The 22,201-nt window shown below is 43.9% G+C and overlaps 1 protein-coding gene across 2 annotated transcripts in view; it reads right to left on the bottom strand.

Annotated features, from left to right (window-relative positions):
- Positions 1–22,201, bottom strand: part of LOC146181868 (receptor-type tyrosine-protein phosphatase T-like) — an 80,742-nt gene that overhangs the window by 16,294 nt on the left and 42,247 nt on the right. For both annotated transcript variants that reach the window (XM_084576883.1, XM_084576884.1), the window contains 13 exons: positions 20,698–20,768; positions 19,191–19,398; positions 17,931–18,242; positions 17,042–17,335; positions 15,437–15,690; positions 14,487–14,562; positions 13,478–13,584; positions 12,489–12,675; positions 11,289–11,385; positions 6,570–6,873; positions 4,686–4,728; positions 3,350–3,443; positions 3,190–3,263 (listed from right to left, as the gene is read on the bottom strand). In XM_084576883.1, coding sequence (XP_084433009.1) covers positions 3,190–3,263; positions 3,350–3,443; positions 4,686–4,728; positions 6,570–6,873; positions 11,289–11,385; positions 12,489–12,675; positions 13,478–13,584; positions 14,487–14,562; positions 15,437–15,690; positions 17,042–17,335; positions 17,931–18,242; positions 19,191–19,398; positions 20,698–20,768 — 2,121 coding nt within the window. The remainder of the gene's footprint in view (positions 1–3,189; positions 3,264–3,349; positions 3,444–4,685; positions 4,729–6,569; positions 6,874–11,288; positions 11,386–12,488; positions 12,676–13,477; positions 13,585–14,486; positions 14,563–15,436; positions 15,691–17,041; positions 17,336–17,930; positions 18,243–19,190; positions 19,399–20,697; positions 20,769–22,201) is intronic.

Genomic DNA, 22,201 nt, shown 5'->3' with positions numbered 1-22,201 from the left:
TTTTTCTCAATACCTGCACCCATCGTAGGGGCGGATATATTTTCAATGACACTCGTAGCAGCCAGGCGGAAAGGTCATCCGCCTCGTATATGTGGGATGTACTGGGTTCGATCCGAACTGCCACCAGTTAACCACTGGCTCCTTCTATTAGGTCCTCTCGGGCCTAATAGAATACATCTTCCACCCAATCGTGTTCAATTATATTTCAATGAAGTTTGTTTTCAAGACCTACAGTGTTTACGAACTCCCTTACAAGAAGACGTAAGCACGAGTTCAACACTTCTGAAAGCCAGTGACAAGCAACACAGCAACTTTATTCGATCATATGTAGCTAGAGAAGGAACTTTAACAGTTTAATAACGTTAACAAAGTAAGGAAGTAATTGTAATATCAATATAGGATAGATAATATCAATCCACTGTTCCAATCCATGCAGCAACAAGCTATGAGCGGATACACGAAAAACGTAAAACAATGTCATTTTATTTTAAATAGACACGGTGATACTAAAACATGAAACTTGCATTGCAACTAAGGTCAGACTAGAAATATTGCGCTTGAAATTCTAGGTCTTAAAATAGTATTTTTAATATTTCAATCATACATCCTGTATAATATAACTGGCACATTATAAGTCAGCGAATACAGTAGGTGTCTTTTTTTTTTTTCGCCGGCATGGAATCGCACATCTTTAGGAGGCGCACGTAATGCCCAAAGTGATGATCTCACCCCAACAGCTAGTTTAGAATTGTTAATACTTTTTTCAATCAAAAAGTGCAAGTGGTAGAGAAAATGGCAGTTGTAAAGCGAATGGATTTTCCGATTCCTTTGAAGGGTCTTGGGTATCTTTTTTTAGCGAAACATCAGGATTATTTCTCTAGACGAAGAACTGTAGCAAAGTTTCTTTAGTTGTTATGCTTCACACAAAGGTATAATCATTCAAGTATTATAGGAAAAAGTCACAAAACATTAGAAGTTTAATCACGTTATATAATATATCACTGGTTCGAAATTAGGCGCCCGCAGGAGAGCACAGTACCTTAGCTGTGTGATCAACTTTTCCATCCTATGTAGCTTATTCGAAAATCTGCAACATTATAACCCGTCCCTTTTACAACGTTCAGGTGGCAGATGCCAAACTTGAACTCATGACTGAAAGTCCCACGTTTGTTTCAGGAGCGAACAGAGCTGAATTTTTATTTTCGGCTATTTCCTTAGAACAAATTAACTAGTTTTCACAAACTGTTATTGGACATCAAAAACTGGCTACATTACATGAACTAATAAACTAGAGTCACCGACACTATACAAAAATGACATTATTGTCAATGCACACAAGGGTCATTAGATAACCATTGAATAAACTCAAAAGCACCTCTAATCTTTCTGAAAGTATATTTACCCAATAATATCCCAAAGTGCGGTGTAGCCATTTAGGCACAACTGCACTAGATTATGTGTTAATCCATAAAAAGTGCACAAAGATCTAATTTAGCGAGAAGTGTTGCATGAGATTGAATCAGAGGTGTTACGGAAGTCGGCAGTTTAATAAGGTAAGCTTATTAACCGCTATATTCTTATAGCTACCTTCTGAAATAATAGAAAAACGAACACAGGATTTAGTAGGCCTGCCTTTTCAAAACCCTTTTTGCTATTCTGAAAGAAAAAAGAGAACATTATTCTCGGTACAGACGTTATCGAGTAGGTGGTGAACAAGTGAACACAATTCTCTCAAGACTTCGAAAAGACCGGAATCCCAAACATGGGCCTGCAATTGTTGTGAACAAAAATACCTAGTACTCTTCGGCTACGCTGCCATTGAGTAATCATGATCATCATCACAATAGTTTTATACTAAGGAGCTCGCTGACGCCATCAAACTTTATTTGCACCTTCACGACGTCCTGTTTCCGCCAAGCGTGGTGTAGCTGTTCCGTACCCGGCAAGCTGTTATGTACTCGTTAATAATAATAATAATAATTGGTTCATAGGAAGGGAAAGGCGCTGTATCTGTCACACTTGTTTCTGTGGGCACCTGAAACGCGTCATAGGGAAAGGAAGGAAGGTGGGAGTTAAAGTGGAAAGAGAGAAAGAGGAGCCGTAGTGGAGGGTTACGGAGTAATTTCGACCACCTGGGGATCTTTAACGTGCGCTGACATCGCACAGCACACGGACGTCTCTCCGTTTCGCCTCCATCGAAACGCAACCGCCGAGGTCGGGTTCGAACCCGGGTACTCCGGCACAGTAATCGGGCGTCTTACCACTGCACCGGCCCGGCGGGGCATTAACCTGCTACAGAATTTTTATAGCAAGCATTCCGAGCAGGTGCGCTGTATTGTTTCCAGACAAAGTCCCGGCGTATCGATCCCAAAAGACGATGTATATCTATCTAGGATCCTATAGGTTGCGAACTCGAAGCTTGCCGACGAAATGATTGACTTTATCGCGAATCTGAATTCGCTTTTATACCTTGCGTCGTAAAAACGCCGAAACAGTTCTTCAATAAGGACCGAATTAGGCGATCTAGCGGACGGATACGGACTGAAAGACAACAGCGCAGCAATGCGGCGATACAAAACAAGTTAGAGATTAAGAGACGACGCAAAGCAGAACGGACGTCAACGTCCCATATCATGTACGCTATTGCGCGTGCACTTGCCAAGAAGCCAGTTTGGCAACTGGCCCAGGTCAAATCCACGATATGTGAGGTAAAACGTTGCTGTTCATGTACTAATTCAATTCCTTCTATCTTTACTAACACCTAAAAAGAGGAACATAGTCGCAACTCTTCCTTTTGTTCAGCGTAATCCTTATCACACAACATCACTTTATTTCCTTAAAGACCTCTCTCTGAAGGCATTACGTAAGGGGTGGGATTACAGACATGAAAAAATACAAGCACAGGTCATTGTGTTTGAAAATGAATTCTGAAGGCTTCAAGAAATGAAGATTAGCGTGAGAGGGCGGCAATTTCGTGGGGACGGGCATTTCAGTCCACTATTGCTCGGAGAAATAATCTTATTTATATTGGATGATAAATAATAAAACAGATTACGGCTGAAATTTCTGTGAAGTGCCTGACAACAATGCTACTGCACGAGAATGTTGTCACATTCGTGCTGCTACTGACAGCCTTTCATCCTCTCCTATAAATCCTGTAATGGTAAAAACGCGATTGTGAAAACCTACCGTCACTCGCAGGTGGTGCAGGCTTCTGGGGGAAGGAGCGCGGCAGTTTTCCGATTATTTTCTTTCGCCACTTCCTGCAGTTGAATACCAGGTGGTCAGGTGGTGCAACCTCTCACCTCCGCGATTAGCAAGGCAAAAATCATAAACTACGTCCACGTACCAGATGGCAGCAATGGTTGCAGCCATAAGAATGAGGACACAGATAATGACTGCAGTCGGTGTGGACGAATTACTGGGGGGCTCTTGTTTCCGCACTGTAATCACGAAGCACGAAGAAATATTTTTGAGTGGTGTAAGCTATGGTACTATGCAGAGCATTCTAGTGACATTTTAGCAAAAATAAAGAAAAAATGGATTTCAGGGGAATATATAAAGCGAGGGTTGATGACCAATGGCGTGCTAGGGTGAACAAAATTTAGGACGACTGTTCGCTGTTTAGGACGATATGCTAATCATGTGGTGACGGAGAGTTGTGCCGTGAAAAGTATCCACCGTACGGGAAAAGAAATTTTAACTGGAAATCAGTGTGTGAGGTTTTCGTCCTACGGTGTGGCCAGGCCACATTTAATTTTAGATTTTCTTTTTTGCTAGCCCGTCTTACTCTTTGGCAAATATTATTTTCAATTTCTTAATTATTATTTAATGTACTCTTCCGAGGCATGCTGCGCAGTAATTCTTTAGCTTTTCGATTAGCCCACCGTAATCTTGTAAGCGCGACATGGCTCCTGGCGCTTAGAACTGTGCTTTACAATGTTGATGAGTTTTATCTTCTGGGTATCGCCAAGCAAACCACTTTAAGAAAAATTACTTGTCGACAATAAAGTGGGCTGCAAGATGTATTTAAGCATGTAATACTATGCAAAAAGGAGCCATGAATGTTTTCGGTTGGGGTTCTTAGATCACACGTGAGGCACTATTTGCCCCATTTTAGGCTTAGTATAGGTTTAAGGCATGGTTCTCACAAACACTCTCTGATGCACTACATTTTTTCCTTCGAGAGATAAAAAAAAAAAACTTCAACCTAGTACCTCACTGACTGGGCGAGTAACGCCCCCTTCCGCGGGCAACTGAGGGTAACAAACTTGGCGCATTCAGTATGTGTTGTTTCTAGATTTAATTTAGCGATTGTGCGTATATTTGTAAAGCTCGCGTCACATCAATTTTCTTTCATCCTCTGGAATTTAGTACGGTTCCACAACATGTTTTCTTAAAAAACCTCCTTCAAGCGTGATAGCGCATTACCCATTTGGAAAGCTGCAACAGTTAAAAGTAGATGTTTTAATGTTTTCTTCCAGTTTCAAAAAAAAAAAATTTTAACTACATCTTTACCGGCTGCAGACCTCTTGCCATAGAAGCGATACATCGTCTTTTTAATCCGCAAAAATACATAATAATGATTAAAAGAAAGAGAAACAAAATATCGATAAAACAATGCATTTCTTCTTCGGTTCATTTGTGCAACGACAATTTGTAACAAAAACAATGAAGTTTTTCACCTGTGATTGGGTCAGACAGAAGTCGGTAAGAAATTCTGCTGTCCTGAAAAGCGAAAGTGGTTGTAATAATTACTGATCGATAGCGGGAAAAGTCATTTGGCAGCCTGTTTTCTTTTTTCCTGTAGCATTACTCACGGCAAAATGGAACACTCTTAAAGGTTATGATGTTAATTCCATTAAAGGCACCTTAATTGGCACCAATCGCTTCGATTGGAAAAATTCGAATATAAGTTAGATCTCTACAACAGACCACAAATATTCGTTTCTATCAAATACATGTTTAGCTTCAAACTTGCATTAGTGTTCGCTGATATAAAAAAAAGTATTCAACACAAAACCTAATTTTTTTTTGCGCGACATTCGGTGAGAAACGTGTATGACAATCCTTAGTATGATTCAGAATACAGCATAGAATACCAACAAATTTTTACTGTTCTACGCACGCCATCATTTGGTAAGACTATCGTGATTATGCGCGGACGATATCGGGGAGGACGACCACACGATATCGATCTCTCAAGACGACGCCTAGGCACGTGGTATCGGAAAAGTCGTTAACTCCTTGTACAGAAATACTGGCCGTGACGTCTACGAAAAATCACGCACACGTCTCTGGCAGAGGGAACATGAACGGGCGCTGATTGGTCAGCAAAGTGCATGACGTCATGATACCACGTGTTATGGTCGAATTGGCAGCTGCTTTTTTACGAAAAGTGAGATGGGAATTGAACTCATGACCCGTGTTCGGAGGGATTGGTTAAAGGGGGTCTCATAAGTATGTCAGGTTTCCTCATTCTCCTTCCCCAGTGCAGGGTAGCTAACCGGAAGCTTTCCTGGTTAACCTCTCTGCCTTCTTTCTCTCTCTCTCTCTCTCTCTCTCTCTCTCTGTCACGCAACGCGGTAGCACCCGATCGTATGATAATGGTTATTTACGTAATAACAGAGGCACAGTTTAAAGGTTAGTAATGAGAAAATGAGCGGAATTCATGTACGCGAACGAGAATCCCAAAGAGTAGCAGCACGCATAACGCTATCACGTCATAACTTTCGAGGAGGAGCTTAAGTGTCTCATCATTTTTTTAAAGCGAAAGCCTTTATTGCCTCATCGTTGTCGTAAGCACGTGTCACGCTTTAGCGGCGCCTCTGATTGGTCGAGATGGGATGACGTCATGGAGGTCTCGACCAATCACAGAGCACCACCACACTATGCGCGAACGGCCTTATATATCCATATGCCAATCAATGGCTAACTACTACGAATAATTAATAATTAACGACTAAATAATTACTAATTACTTCCGCGCACCCGGTAAAATCAACCACACAACAGTAACCGTACGTACAACAACTGCGAAGAATCAAGGAGCGGGATCTCGTCGCTGCTAAGCAGAATTTACTTAATAAATGCACTCGCAGAATATGAGAGTAGTCGCTCGCTTAACTCATGGCAGCCTTCATCGCTACATGCGCAACAGTCGCGTAGCAAAATGTGGCACTCAGGTTTTCACCTTTCATTTCTTTAGTCGCTAAAGTGCCCTCGAACTTTTTATGGTGGCATAGCAGCCTCATAGGAGCGAAAAGCTGTCGAATAGTAGCTTCCAAGCAATTTTTGATATGTTCATGCAGATAATGCTGCCACATTCCCACGTGCAAGTAACACTGCAGTGTTACCAGCTGCTCCGCTTGTGCGCATGGGGACGTGGAAAGCTTTCTATTAGCCCGAAACCAGAACTTTGTATTTATATAAATTGCGGTACACTGGCAGTCGATTAACAGTTCCATAGAGCCGTAATATATAATCGCCCCCACTGTCACAGGTAATGATCGATAATGTGACCGTAGGTTTTAGGGGCTTGTTATCCACCTAGCTGAGAAGAAACTCACGCCTTCAAAGTCCACCTCGGCGGCCAGGCCAACGCTGTAAGTGGACTCGGGAACCAGAGGCGCGTTGTAGTAGCCGCCGTAGTAGAGGCCATCTCCCACTGTGAACTCTCTACCGCTACGAACTTCGTCGGGGGTCATGTTGGCCGCCATATAGAAGGAAAGGTTCATGGCCACTGATTCATTGTAGTCCGGCGTGCCACCCGTCCACTCTTGCAGGGTTCCGTCGGCGGCATTGCTGGAGTCATCGGTGGAACGCTTCGTACGATTCTCATGATTGTGCCTCTGTACCAGCACGTAGTAGGACCTGAAAGCGTATCAGATCTGTCACCCTCCACAACAGTGACGTGTGCTGACTTGATGGTAACATTGTATGGTATGGTATGGTATGGTATGGTATGGTATGGTATGGTATGGTATGGTATGGTATGGTATGGTATGGTGTGGTATGGTATATGGTATGGTATGGTATGGTATGGTATGGTATGGTATGGTATGGTATGGTATGGTATGGTATGGTATGGTATGGTATGGTATGGTATGGTATGGTATGGTATGGTATGCTATGATGCGGTAGTTCCTGTATTGTGCGGTTTGTAACTAGGAAGTTTCTTGGCTGTGAAATTGATATGGTAACCTATTATACTCTGATGTGGACAGCTTAGGGTTCTTGAAAGTGTCCTTACGTCACGTAGCATATAAAAATTTTAATTGGTTCACAGAACAGGAAAGGCGCAGTATCTGTCACATTTTTTGCGTGGACACTTGACCTGCACTATAAAGGGAAGATGATTGGAGTGAAAGGTGAAAGAGAAAACAAGTGCCGTAATGGAGGGCTTCGGTGTCATTTTGGCTACACGGGGAGCTTTAACGTGCACTGACATCGCACTGTACACGGAAGCCTGTACGTTTTGTCTCCATAGAAACGCAGCCGCTGGCGGCCGGGTTCGAACCCGGGTACTCCGGTGCAATAGTCGCGCGTCTTAACCACTGCGCCACCTCGGCGGGCTTAAATAGTACAAGTGTTCCTGCCTTTAGTCCCCAATCGTAGTGCGGCTAATACGACCCGCTTTCAGTGTCAATACCGTAGGCTCAACACCCGAATACGAAAGCTATCGTGCCACTATGGTTGAGTAATTGACAGTCATTTCGACATTTTACGGACGACTGGTTAACCAGCACGTGGACAGCAGCCTCCAGCGTAAAAGGCCTCATATATGTGACCGAAGTACGACCCACGAAGCAACAGTGTTCCAGACTAAGTTTTCCCTTCCTATCATCTTCTATTTGATCAGACAGCAGTATGTGTCGTGGGAATCGTTCTTACGACGTGCATGAGCACCAGAAAATGAAACAGCAAATAGAGCGCAGTATCTAGGTTTCTTAAAAAAAAACGTGTAGCCTAAGGGCGCTGTCGTTCCTTCCCTTACACACTACTCCGGAACATTTCTAAGCCCGATAACAAGAATCTTTTTCACCAATGCACAATTTTCAGAGAAACCTCGGCCCTAAAAGGCGTTCTTCTACCGTTGTCATAATCCCCAACCATGACCAGCTCTGTGCTGTAAATACTCCACCAAATGTATCTCATTTCCTGCGTGGCTTCAATAAAACGATGGAGCGGATGGTGATCGACCAGCAGCATCATAATCTCTAAACCACATCTTTCTCCCACATAACCAGATTGGCTTTCGAATCCAAGCACCTGTAAACTTCTCCTGCTTCCCCAGCATATCTTCCTTTCCTCCTCCTCTTCCCAAGCTCATGCCCTGTTGACTGCAGGTGTGCGAAAAGCTTTTCATAACATCTACTGCGATCACATACTTCATTGTGTTCAAGCAACTGAGTATGGACCCAGTGTCTACAAGCGCATATGTGACTTCCTCAAAGGTCACAGTGCATGTTTCCGCATAACAAGCGACACCCAACGGCGCCCATCAAGATGCTGTTCTTTTTCCCACCCATTGTAACCTTGGTATCCCCCCCCCCCTCCTTTCAGGCCAATTTCAAACGGCGCACACCTGCTCCACATATTTTATGCTGAAAACTTCACACTGTGGTGCACACAAGGCTTCCCAGAGAAAGGCGAGGATACATATCAATAAAGCCCCGATATTAAGACGCAAGCCTTTAATAGCTCATACTCGCGGCCATACTCGTACTCCGGCCAAGAGAAGTGTCACAGTTCTTAGCGAGATTCCGCGGGATACCACGAGATTGTGACGTCATCATCTGGTGACGTCATCGGCCAGTCTATCATAAGAAAGATAGCTAAAAACAAGTAAATCCTGCCTCTACCGAGAATCGAACCTCCATTCCTTGGATCTCCAGCCGAGCGCTAAACGCACATCATAGTTCTCCTTGTCTACCGTGAGGATGATAGTAGCGATGACATTGACGCCGCAATTAGTGATAATGACAATGATGAATTTAGCCATTAAATAATGGTACATTTTGTTGATAATGACCATAATAGCAAACTCAGTGCACCGTGTCCACCAGCAACGCTTAGGCTTTCGCATTTCTGCAGTGTAGATTACACAGAGATCTCGAAATTTTCATACTCTAGTTCCTTGACTTCGGCAGGGCTCTAGCCAACGCCAGAGAAGTCCGATCTGCACCTTTTATCGCGTACTACCTATCACATAACAGTCAATATTCCTGTATCCTGTATTCCCTATAAAGCATCCATCCCTCACCCTCCCCGTTCATACTTCAAGCCAGAGGCTCTACCATACGGGCTTCTTTGTTCCCCTGTCCATATTACTCGCCCTCCACAGAGGTAGGCAGCTGGCTCGATTTCCTGGCACCATGCAAGGTCACTAAGATTTAGATAAATCAATCTCCTATCAATCTGTCTATAGAAGAATCCTCCTCACCCCTTTACGCCAGCATGCGATTCGCCCCTCTACCCTGTTCTAGATCCTGGTTTCCATAACTGTCAAAGAGAGCGCAGACAGCCTATCACAGTCCTCCCTTATTCACAAAGGCCGTAGAATACACAGGCAACGCCATATCGAACAAAGGTTCGGCAGCGTAGATAATCTTCACACCTTTGCAGGCAGATCCTTCATTTCATACATGTGGCCCATACAGCAATCTTCCCCTTCACTACTCTAAAAATTGTGCGTATCATTCATGCCATCATGTACCTCTCTAATGTTCCTACGTGCACCATTCACATGACACCATGGCGGCTATTCGCTTTCTCCAGCATCGACTAATTCCTCTTGACCTAAAAGCAGAGCCAGACCACGTCTTGCATTCCTTGGCTCTACCGTTAGTTTCCATACGGTGGACCATAGGAAACCAGCTGGCTATCAGCTAGCCCGCGATATTCCCATCCGGTCCACTGTACTCCTTTGGTCACGCCCTTCGGCGCGGAACGAGGTGCTTGTCTACAAGCTAAAAATTAGAGATATTACAGTTGACTAATATTCTCATGTCTACATCGAACCCGCGCATCGACATCACAGCGTTGCTCAAGCAGATATACTTCGTAGGATTCAAACGCTCTTATTACACCTTGACCTGTCGCAAAGCCCAGTATTTATACCCACTTCCGGACATAATATCTTGGAGTGCCTCGCTCTCATCGGCAAATTGGAAGACCGGCTTATCTTGCCCAACCAAGCAAACTGCATCTTGAATCTGTGTTATGAAAGTGTTTCTCTTCCATAATAGAGGTCAGCACAACATTGGACGCCATGTTTGTTAGCTTGCTTGTTTTCAGCGCGCATTTGTGTATCTCTGTCAAAGTACACAAACGAGTAGTCAACGCGAGAAGACAAGAAAGCGCAGTTATTTCCATAAACGTCGCACTACTTTTTGCTGCACTGCGTTGCTAAGCAGATATTGTCAGAGGACTGGGGCACTCACGTGAATTAAACCGTCGACCAGCTGAAATACAAATTTGTTTTTTTTTCTTCAATTTATGTCCCCTTTTCTTGAAGCTACATCAAAAGAAACTGAATTCGGTTGGGTTGTTCGCAGCGAAAAAAAAAAACAGTGGTCCACGATGGCCAGCTCTTGTTCAATATAAAGTTTAGAGCGTGTTCCTCAGACAAAATGTCTCAATACAACAAAACCCTTTCTAACATTGTGGAAACAGCACCATGAGAGCAAGATTTTCCCTGATTCTTGTGGTCCTGCCTCGATTAGGCAGGGAAGTGATGCTGACTCGTGTCGCTGGGTATATACAAAAGACATAAGCGAAAAACAAGGAGGAAAACAAACAAGTAGCGACAGGGGGAACTAGAACAGCAGGCCCTTCAATTTGCAGTGTATTTTTTTTTCCTGCGGAGAATCCTGCATCGATGGGAACTCGAAACACTTCGTCGCTGCTTGAGATTCCAAAGAATCTAAGCTCTTCTTGGTGATAGCAGGAGATGAATCGCAATTTCGCAAAGAAAGTTACTAACTAGATCCTGCCCTACATTTGGCCTCCTTGGACAAGTGTATATATAGCCTGTGAGCCGCGGTTTCAAAAACTAAAAGAGTTAGAAACTGAACTCATCGGAAGTGTTCAACAGGGAATTAATAAACCACATGAGAAGTGACATACTGCCGCACTTCACTATTCCGATATCTGCGAGAGGAGGCTAAACCATACCCCTCGCGGTAAAGTACAGATGCACAACCCAGAAGAAAACATTGCTTGCTTCACTATGCGGCCAACACATCATCTGCAAACTGGAGCGAACTCCATCTGATAGGACTTACTTGATGTTTTCAGGTTCATTCTCAGCTTGTGCAAGCTGGAGGGTGATGGCAGTTTCATCCACAGTCTTCAACTCAACCTTCGTTCCGATGACTGGGACTGCATGAGGAAAAAAATGCCCCCTGTAAATAAACTGACTGCCTTTAGGTGCCGATATAAAACTTTATGCAGGTCAAAACTGCCGACTGGGCGAGTTGGTGGGACATGATTCGAAATGACCAGCGCGAATACAGACGGAGACAAGAGAGGAAATACTGACAACAGGACGGGCGCTGAATAACTACTGTTTATTTTCGAGGAAAACGCCGCACAATATATGCCAAAAAACTACGTGACGGTCAGCGGGCGCAATATTGCAACCTAAAGCACAGTCGTCGAAGGGGCGGCCGGCACAAGCATGAACGGGGAAAACATTACATTGGAAGAAAGGGCACGGAAAACTTTATGAACAGATTACATCAAAAGCACAATAACCAGCATAAAAAACGCAAGGGAAAAACATGCGCGCAAACAACGTCGTTGCCAAGGGGCCTTGTAAAGAACCCTTAAATAGCAACAAAGAGCGAGCCTAAAAGAGCCCAAGCAAGCGAAGCAAAGACAGACAGAAAATGAAATCAGATGAAACGTCATACAATCCTACATATGTCACAAAACGTGGCTAAAAAACAAACGAACACAACCTAAAAAGCAGCGAAAATTTGTCAAAGCTAGGAAGGCAAACTGGTATACACTGATATAAAAGTAACAGCCCACACGTAAAACACATTTTCGACGATTACAACTCTTAAGCCACGCAAACAGCCTCAGAAGTATATATATATATATATATATATATATATATATATATATATATATATATATATTACATGCCAGTGCCGTATGAAACGAACTGGGGAACCATAACGAGCAAGTATTTAAATATTTAAATAGTCAGTGCTTTTAATGCCCGAACCAACCTGTCTGGGCAGCGCAGGTCTTCGAAGCGTAGCATAGAGCCCTCCTATTTTGCTCACTCTACTTAAGCATGAAAACAAACGAAATTTCTGCTGCTTGGCAGACATTTGCGTAAGAAACCATGGGCCGCCTTTGAGAAATACGATCTCGCGATATTCAGAGGAGCAGTGCAAAAAACATGTCCCTCGCACGCTACGAGAAATGTCCGAGCCCTCAAAACGAGGTCGACAGATTAGCAGTAAACTTACTGCGTGGTCTTGTGTGAAGATTGATTTCCACAGCCTCTCCGTAGCCGGCCGAAGTCCTTGCTGAAACCAGAGCCACGTAAGCTGTGCCGGCTTCCAGGTTATCGAGCTGCGCCTTCCTGATTTGTGCTGCGACTTCCAACGTGATGTTCCCATCCGCATACAAGGAGTTCCGCTTCATAAAGATTACCTATGAGACACCAGTATCAGAGGAGGTAAATTTCCTCATCAGTGAGCGCTTGCGCGTACTAGATAAAACATGCACTTGCTGTTCGAAGTTACCGAAATCTCAAAAGTGTTAATGCCGTTCTAGGTACGCTCACAGGTGTTTGTCCTGAAGATTAGTGCGACATCTTCGTTTGAGTAAATCCGACTCGGTAAAGCTCGGGCGACTTCCCAAGGCTCCGACAATTCCTTTTTCACTCGTCAGCTTCGGCGACGTCAGAAAAAAAAATCGTATTTAGTCACATCACATAACAGTTCCGTGCCACCTTACAGAGATTAGGGACTGTAATCATTAAAATTGTTCCTACATGATCGCACTGGCTGATAAAGTAGGTCTGGATATATGTTTCTACCAAATGACGTATTAAGATTTGTGGGTGGATGCATAATGTTTGATACAATTGTTTGCACTTATGCAACTATACTCTGAAAAACCAGAAAGTTACTAGTGCAGTGCAGCTAAACCTCTTCTAGATAAAACCGGGAATCTAAGCAAACTTCTTCAGAGATGCAAGTTCTTCATGCAGCCCCCTTGCGATAGGCAGAAAGCCCTTCTTCATTTTAGGGAATGATCGGTTAAAGCAAAAATAGTTTTTTTTCAGAAATTCGGGGAAAGGCTGATGAGTATCCAGTGAAAGCCGATGTTAGGGTAAGAAACAGCTGAACCTGCAGTCTTGAAAGTGTTATTCTTGTGGCTTTCTTTTTTTTTTCCTGCAGTGCTGCGAATATACTTAAGTGATTATGTTGGAATGAAGGTCGATACTCACTCTATAGCCGAGAATAACACCGTTAGTAATGCTTGGCTCATCCCAGCCGATGGTAAGAGCGGTCTCATGCCGGTCTTGCTGGCGTACTTGATATGGCGGTCCGGGCTCTGCAAGAGGCAATGCGACGCTCCTTTGTATTCGGTACATCACGGGGCAGAAATTTACGTCATTTTCATCGTTCTAAAATATCAATGCCGAGTTTTGAGATCGATAAAAATTAGAAAGTCTCTTGATGTCTCTTAAGAGGCGAACGACGAAAGCCTATTCATCGAAAGCCTAGTTTCGTAGTCATGATGAGTCATGCTTAGTCACTGTAGGGATTACCACTCAGAGCTAAGCATTTTTACTTATTTCGTAGTCATGATGAATCATGCTTAGTCATTGTAGGGATTACGACTCATAGCTAAGCATTTTTACTTATTTTCAATCAGTTGAGGTAATTTCAAGTTGTCGTTCGAAATATTGCTTGTTCCGTAATCATAATGCATCACACCTAGTCATTGTAGTCATTACCACTCATCGCTAAGCATTTTTACTCATTTCCAATCAATTGTGGTCATTACAAGTTGACATTTGGAATAGTGGTTATTTCGTAGTGTATATCAGTCATGATGAGTCACGCCTAGTCATTGTAGTCATTACCACTTATCGCTAAGCATTTTTACTCATTTCCACTCAGTTGCGACCATTACAAGTCGTAGTTTTAGATACTGGTCATTACCAGCTATTTTAGTCGTCATGAATCATTATTAGTCATTAGCATTAGTCATTAACGCTATCGGTGTCTAGTTAAGGCTAACTCATTACATGTCACCACAATGGTTTTCATTCTTAATCTCCCCCTCACATGCCCGCTATTTGCGAGCGACACATCAACGCACAGATCACGCGTACAGCTCCCGTGTGCAGATTTTCGCTCTATGAGCCTGGAACGTCTTTCGCCGTCTAAACACCGGGACGATAGAAGCTCTCGTTATAACGGTGAGCGAGCAGACTAGCGTTTACTTACTTGACTCCCGAGTCTCGGCTGTCACTAAATTGCTTCCCCCGCTCCATTTTGTGACGTTTTTGTTCTTTGCTACGACCTGTAATTGGACGACGAAATAGGACATAAGTCCCAGGGAGGAATGTTAAGAAAAATCAGACTTCGCTTCCGCGTATCAGAAAGGACTCCAAAATATTTTTAAATTCTGATTATGGCGCAACAGTTTGAAAAGCCAAGTACGACCATCCTCTATGCACACCGGCTTATTAAACGACTATGTACTGAATTTCATCTTTAGCACAGCGGGCTAAAGAGTTATTCCTGACAGTTGCGGTTTCCAACAACCATAGTAAATTTTGCGGACATCAGCCGCTGTTTGACATGTAAAACCCGAAAAAAAAAAACGCGTGCCTGCTACCGAAATATTCGAGACTGACAGTTCTTAGCAGACATTTGTACCAATGGTGTGCAAGCACCCTCTCTGCGCATGGTGTATTGTTAATCTGTTATTTCCTTTTTTGTCATCCTTTGGTCCGGAATACACTTGCTGAAGTGTAGGGTGGTGAATCGCACCGGACTCCTCGGCCCAAAGCTATGTCTCTTGTAGCTCGTTTAGGAGGTTGATAAATGGATACCGAAACCATTTTTTGTTTCTTGTATAGGCAATGCATGATACAATCTATTGGGCATAAAGAAAAGGAGGCAAGTAGTCTCCTGTCCATTATTTAAATTTCCTCTGTCTCATCACATTTTTATCATTGAATATCTAGTTATACGGTGCATAGAAGAATGGCAAGCGGGTAGATTTCTAAACGATTTGTACAACCTTTTTGCAAATCTACTCTACCTCGGGGGATTCCCCTAAATATTAAATCATGGTAAAGCAAGCGGCGTACACGGGACTTTGCAAGCGAGCACTTGCCGAGCTCTCTACTGTCTCTTTCGCACAAGAAAGTCAGACAGCACACGCTTACAAGCACATCGTATTGCCGGTTGGAAATCAGACCCGAGAGGACAGCACAGTGATGTCCTGTCCTGATTTCGGCCTCGCACACGGCCTGATTCAGGGTCAGGGAGAGGTATTCCCGAAATGTCGATTCTTCCAACAGCTTGTAGTGGACCACGTAAGCCTCAAGCACGCCGAGTGGAGGGTATGGCGGCAGCCACGTGATGGCCAGTTGCTCACTGGTGGCGCTGTACACAGTCAGGTTGCTAGGAGGTGGCGGTACTGGGTGAAAGGAGCAAAACTTCGCTTCAGTGAAGTCGGCGTTCATCACTTCACCGCTACTTAGTGTAGTAGTACTTTAGGAGATAGTTTAGTGCTGTTTAGTTCTTAATGCACTTTGAAAAAAAAAAGGCTTTACTATCTGCGTTTTCAGTGAACGTAATTGAACAAAACAGCCTGCGTTTTCAGAAAATTTGTCAGAGTTGTCAAACTCAAATCCATATACTGATGCACCTCGCGGAGGTAGGTGCAACGCTTAATGAAGTCAACTTTATCACTGTATATAAGCATGGCTTCTGCTGGGGCACAACTACGAGGCCAGTGTCTTTCAACACCCTGGTATAACTATTCAATTCTTAACTCGGTTTCATTTCACAATTTTTACCCCTCCTTCGCCTTTCTCTCTAGAGGCCTTCATACAGTCAGCATCTGCCATTCATTGCAAAAAGCAATAAGAACGCATAAAAATCGATGGCTGATAACTGCACTCTTTTACCGCCACAGCCCATTGAGTAAGGTTAAGCGACAAGAATGGTCGTTAACATTGCTAACCACTTATCTGATCTTATTCGCTACTTTCTAGATTGCTTTCCGATCTAGGACTGGATGATATTTCACAATTAAAATGAAGCGGTTGAACACGAGCGCAAGATATATAGGAATACAAACAGAACGTAACAAAGGAGTACATCGAGCTACCTTGTCAGAATAACATGCGTTAGTAGTAGTTTCGGAATGTCCGCGCATCCGCCGAACCACTATTTGCGGCCTACACTCCCACAAGGTGACGGCTTCAAGTTTGGACACTGCAACTCTGAAGAACAGCTAACTGGGCAAACAGTGTCCGAAACGTACAGTTTGGTCCAAATTTTGGAGCCTAAAATGCCTATTTAACAGTATAGCAGAGCATTTACAGTGCCTATGAAGCTATCAATATCCTCGCGGGATGAGGCTTCCTTCCCTCCTCGTCCAGAGATTCCAACATTCGCAAGGAGGGGGACCGTAAATGTGCTACTACCAACTCAAATAAAATACCATGACCTTGGAACTTTTTCTCAAACCTAAACCTGTCTTTATTTCCCTTTCCACTTCCTAGGGCACAGTTACAAAGTCAATCCTGTCTATTTTTCATGTTCTGTAGGAGCAAGTTAGAGCTTTTCAGGCTACGTTATAAACACAGTCTCAAGCAGGCCAAGCTGGTTCGAGTAGGACACGCTACCTTTTCCTGTTATCGGGCAGAGAAATTTATTGTGGGAAAAAAATGAGGGTCAGAGTCCTGCCAGAATCAATGAAATAAACAAAAAAGTATCCGAGAGGGCTTCTAGCTATATGAACAAAGGAATTTCAAACGTACCACTGGACTCCGTTGTGAACGTGATGTTGGCCCCTGGTCCCACGCCTACGCTGTTCCTCGCCCAAACGCTGAAAGTGTACTCTGTGAAAGGAATGAGTGCATTCACGTCCAAGACGTCCCCAGAGACATCCTCCTGAACCTCGGCTGGTGTCCATTTCGCCGATGATGTCCGATTAGTCAGGTAACCAGTGATCGGACCATTGATCAACCTGCAGTCAGGCTGACCCCAAGAAATTCTGGCTGACTTTTCCGTGACTTCAACGAGGCGGAGCTGTTGCGGTGGCCCCTCGGGAACTGCGGTGGTTCCAAGGTTCGAGTGGGAGAATCAGAATCGGGGTAAGCTTTACTACGTTCAATGACTGTACGAAGTTTCTGCTTTTGCTATCGAAAAATTCTGCAGATTTCCTGTTGTTCAAACTATCCGAGTGCACTACGAACTGCACTGAGCATCGCATACCTGCTAGTTCACAACGCCCAGGCCCGACACGAACCACTACGCACCACTCACACTTAATTATGAGAAAAATAAAGTTCAAAGCATTGATTAACTAGCGCGACAGTTTATATGAGCCGCAATTTGTAGCGTTTCACGTCGGCGTCCATCAAAATAGCGCGTCGTCTCGACTTCTTTAGTCCTAAACACCTAAACGAGCAGTCCGAAATTCGTGGACGAAATTTAGAATGTTAATCCGAAACCTGACTATCTATCCCGGTCCATCTCGCCTAGCGAATGCAGAAAACTTCTTTCCTTGGTTACATGTCCGAAAATTTAAGCAGATGTGAATGACCTGCCGTTACGAATGCACTGTATTACTGTTCCCTTCAACTGAAAGCGAAGATATCAACTTAGCGCAAGGAATCAGAAAGAGAAACGAAGGACACAACTCACCTTCTTCCTCGGTACGTAGAGAGAAGCGCTTCCAGGGCCCGTCCGCGACCGTCGTTGCCAGAATCGATATTCGGTACACGGCAGAAGGCCTCATGTTCTCAACCACAATCGTGGTTACGTTGGCCGAAGTGGAAGTGTTGAGTTTGTCGTGAGATAGAAACTCCGGGCATGAAAATCCGTTGAAGTCAAGCATTTCAATCTCCAGGCTGTAGGCGCGCAGGATGCCGTTCGTTAGGGAAGGCGGCTGCCAACGAATCTGGTACGTCTTGGGTGACACATGCTCCGTGGATATACTCCCCACTTCACCAGGAGCTGATGAACGGCGATGAACCGACGAAGAGAAAGAGAGAGAGAGAGATAGTGTGGGTAAAAGTTGGAATACACTTCGTTATCCTCAAGCACTGCAGTCAAGAAATTGGGACCATGTTTAATATGTTAATACTGTGCTCTGGTTAACGGTACCCATTCCAAATGCTGCAGTCGAAACACCACCAGCCGCAAATACATCACAGGCGAGGAAAATATTACACTATTATTTACCCTTCAGAATACAAGAGTGCTCAAGTACACATCAGTTAGCGAAATTATTCACACAGTGAAGACGTCCAGAAGAACTGCCACTGCAAAGTAACAGTTTCTCCTGAACTTCCTGAACAGTTCCCGGAATGTCGCTGAACGAACACAAATCGCCGCGGTTTGGAGTTCTTTTCTAGCTCTTGAGAATAACTGTGGGAGCATATCGCTCCCAAATGGTTGCCCCTCAGTATATTGTGAAACGAAAATAGTTAACGGCTGTAACTGAATCTCGCGTTAGTCACTGGGAATCGTTGTGCGAGTTTTTGTTTTTTTATTTCGGTATTTGTCCGCTTTTCTGTCATACGCCACTCGCGAAGAGGTCATCCGCACGCCCCCCCCCCCCCCCCCCCCCAGTACGTCCCACTGCTGGTGCACGTTTGGGACACTCTGTGGATTCAGCGTAATGAACGCTCCCGTTAGCGACTGCTCAGTTGACGCTCCCCCTTCTGGCAATACAAAAGGTCAATAGTTTCGTTTGAAGCTATTCAAGAGGTGATTCAATCACTTTGCTTCTCTGCATAGTCCGACCACGGAGTGCTTTTCCAAAATGCTACTCGGAAACTTTTAAAGAGGTCGGCTTTTAGTTTAAATGGTCTGTAAAATGGTGACACAGAAAATTTAATTAAAAAAAGACGGTCATATGTCGTCTCAAAAATAAAAAAATGTCTTAACTGAGGGCCATACCTGCTTCACGAGTGGTCAGTTCGTAGGGAATGGACCAAGGCCCCTCCTTTCCCCCGTTGGCGGTGAGACGGATTTGGATGCGGTACCTAGTGAAGGGAGTCGTCCGGAAACTGTAGTCGATTCTAGCAATCGCAGAAGGAATGGGACGTCCGTTGATTTCCACCTCAGAACTCACACCGTCGCATTGCCACTGGGAACGCTCTGGAAGCTGAATGAAGCGTCGTAGTTTTTTCCACAGAAAAAAAATTTAACAAACGACATTTTAGCCTGTGCGGTAATACTTGAACATGCAAAGCAGGTATGCCTGAATGATATATACTGCACTGAATACATCAAGATCCGGCCGCAGCTGGTTTCGCTCTTTTTATAACGTTCTGATTTGTCTCAGAGCATAAAGGGATTTGTTAAGGTCAAGCGCCGGTTTGGTCTTTCGGGGCACGGCGAGGGCACCCCACCTTCGCTAATTGTCTTTAAGGCTATGCGACGCGGTTTACATTCACGAAGAATGTCGACTTACTCCTCTCATCCAGCCCTTCCTGGCTCATTAATGTTATGCGCTTTCCTAGCGCATTACCCCTGTTTACATGAACGCGATGCGCTATAACGAAACAGGTGGCGATGCGATTCGCCAGTGGTCGCATTCATGTAAGCATGCCTTATCTTGTAATTCTTGCATAGAAGCACCCAGACTACCCGAAAGGCCATTCAAAGTATCTAGCGGTGCCCTACGTCCACGCATTTCATCCAAGACAGCGAAGTTTGGATTTCAAGGCCATCGCCTGTAAGAGGTGCGTGTGTTTGGCGGCGCGAGGTACGCGTGATGCGCGCCAAAAGATATCCCGTAAGCACCCTTCTGTGCAATCCCTTCAAACGTGCAATCACTTCTTGCCTCACTAAAATTCCAACAATTCAGCTAGAATATTCATATTTTACCTTGGCATTACAAAACCTAGCGGTATCATTGCATACCTAGTGGCACGGGCAGAGAGAGGCCTATTATTCTACTTTCCTTTATGGTTGCCTCACCACAATTGATGTATAAACATCTAATCTATATGCCCTGACTAGAACTGAACAAAACTGATGAGCTGAAAGGGGAGAGCTGTAAGAAGCGATCAAAAATGTTCGTTGCGAGCACGATACAGAAAACACAGATTTATCATGCTTGTTTCCACCGCTATCATTATATAATGATCAACACTGGCGACAGTATTGACCGCCATACTTACTGCAACTGAAAGATATAGTGTGTCATTACACTGATATAAATCTCAATAAAGCCACAAGTCCGAACCGCACTTTACAATCCAATCATATAGTGGCACTATTTATTTATACTCACTCCTCACCAAGGTGTCCCTGCCAAACACTTTCGCTGCATTTGTTCATTTTATGTCATACATATGCTGTTCTAGCCAAAAGGTAAATATACTCTAAGTGAGGATTATTTCTTGTCAAATATCCATGCGGCTGGAATGACCGGTAAGAAAGAAAAAGACGATCTCACTTGCCACATCAGCTTAACTGTCCCATCAGACTCCTCCACATGTGTTATGCTGTGTGGTGCAGACAGTGGTGCTGAAAAGAATTATTGGATAAATTATGGCAATGAATAAATGCAGCATAAACATACACATATGTCCCATGCTTCCTGTCGTTTTTATGTTCCTTCTTGATCTTCTTTTTACTCAAAATCTCAAGCACTCCGCATGGCATCCCCATTCCTATCTCCTCCTCGAGATTTTGTTGAAACTTCATTACCGTATAAAGGTAGACATGCTGATATTTTTTTTCTTCATCTTGATTTTTTTTTCCTACCAGAGAACATTGGAACAACTCCATCAGGCCATTATTCAACTCAATTGACATTTGTCATCTCCAAAGACATGTTAATTATTGCTGAAGAAATTTGAAGGTAAAGCTACACTTTTTCCAGGCCAAACTCATTTGAACTCAGGCTGATGTTAATGATGCAATCTGGAGTCATCAATGCCTCTGTTTTATTTCGAACATTTGTGTGTGTTTTTTTATTCTAGTCTGCGAGACAACAAAAATTATAAGCATGACGGCGACAGGTCATTTCACAAGCACTAGTCATTGGAAGACAATTTTGAGTACATAAAAATATTATGCAATAAAAGAACAAAACGAAACCCCTTTAAGTGGCTCAAAATTGTCTATTCTTGCAGTGGCTGTTTTATTATCCACATCAGAAGTCCCTTATTCTCCTATCACTGCCATGACTCTGGCAGGAAGTTTCCACCAAAGGTCTACGGCAGCAGCGATGTACGATGGTTAACGTTTATTGCCATATTTCATCTACACACACTGCCATGACTCTGGCAGGAAGTTTCCACCAAAGGTCTACGGCAGCAGCGGTGTGCGATGGTTAACGTTTATTTCCATGTTTCATCTACACACACTGCCATGACTCTGGCAGGAAGTTTCCACCAAAGGTCTACGGCAGCAGCGATGTACGATGGTTAACGTTTATTGCCATGTTTCATCTACACACACTGCCATGACTCTGGCAGGAAGTTTCCACCAAAGGTCTATGGCAGCAGCGATGTACGATGGTTAACGTTTATTGCCATGTTTCATCTACACACACTGCCATGACTCTGGCAGGAAGATTCCACCAAAGGTCTACGGCAGCAGCGATGTACGATGGTTAACGTTTATTGCCATGTTTCATCTACACACACTGCCATGACTCTGGCAGGAAGCTTGCACCAAAGGTCTACGGCAGCAGCGATGTACGATGGTTAACGTTTATTGCCATGTTTCATCTACACACACTGCCATGACTCTGACAGGAAGTTTCCACGAAAGGTCTATGGCAGCAGCGATGTACGATGGTTAACGTTTATTGCCATGTTTCATCTACACACACTGCCATGACTCTGGCAGGAAGTTTCCACCAAAGGTCTACGGCAGCAGCGATGTACGATGGTTAACGTTTATTGCCATGTTTCATCTACACACACTGCCATGACTCTGGCAGGAAGATT

The sequence above is a fragment of the Amblyomma maculatum genome, chromosome 8 (assembly GCF_055883805.1).
Source record: "Amblyomma maculatum isolate TAMU_Amacu chromosome 8, ASM5588380v1, whole genome shotgun sequence".
NCBI lineage: Eukaryota > Metazoa > Arthropoda > Arachnida > Ixodida > Ixodidae > Amblyomma > Amblyomma maculatum.
Note: the sequence above shows the minus strand (reverse complement) of the source record. Positions and strands in the feature narration are given on the sequence as shown.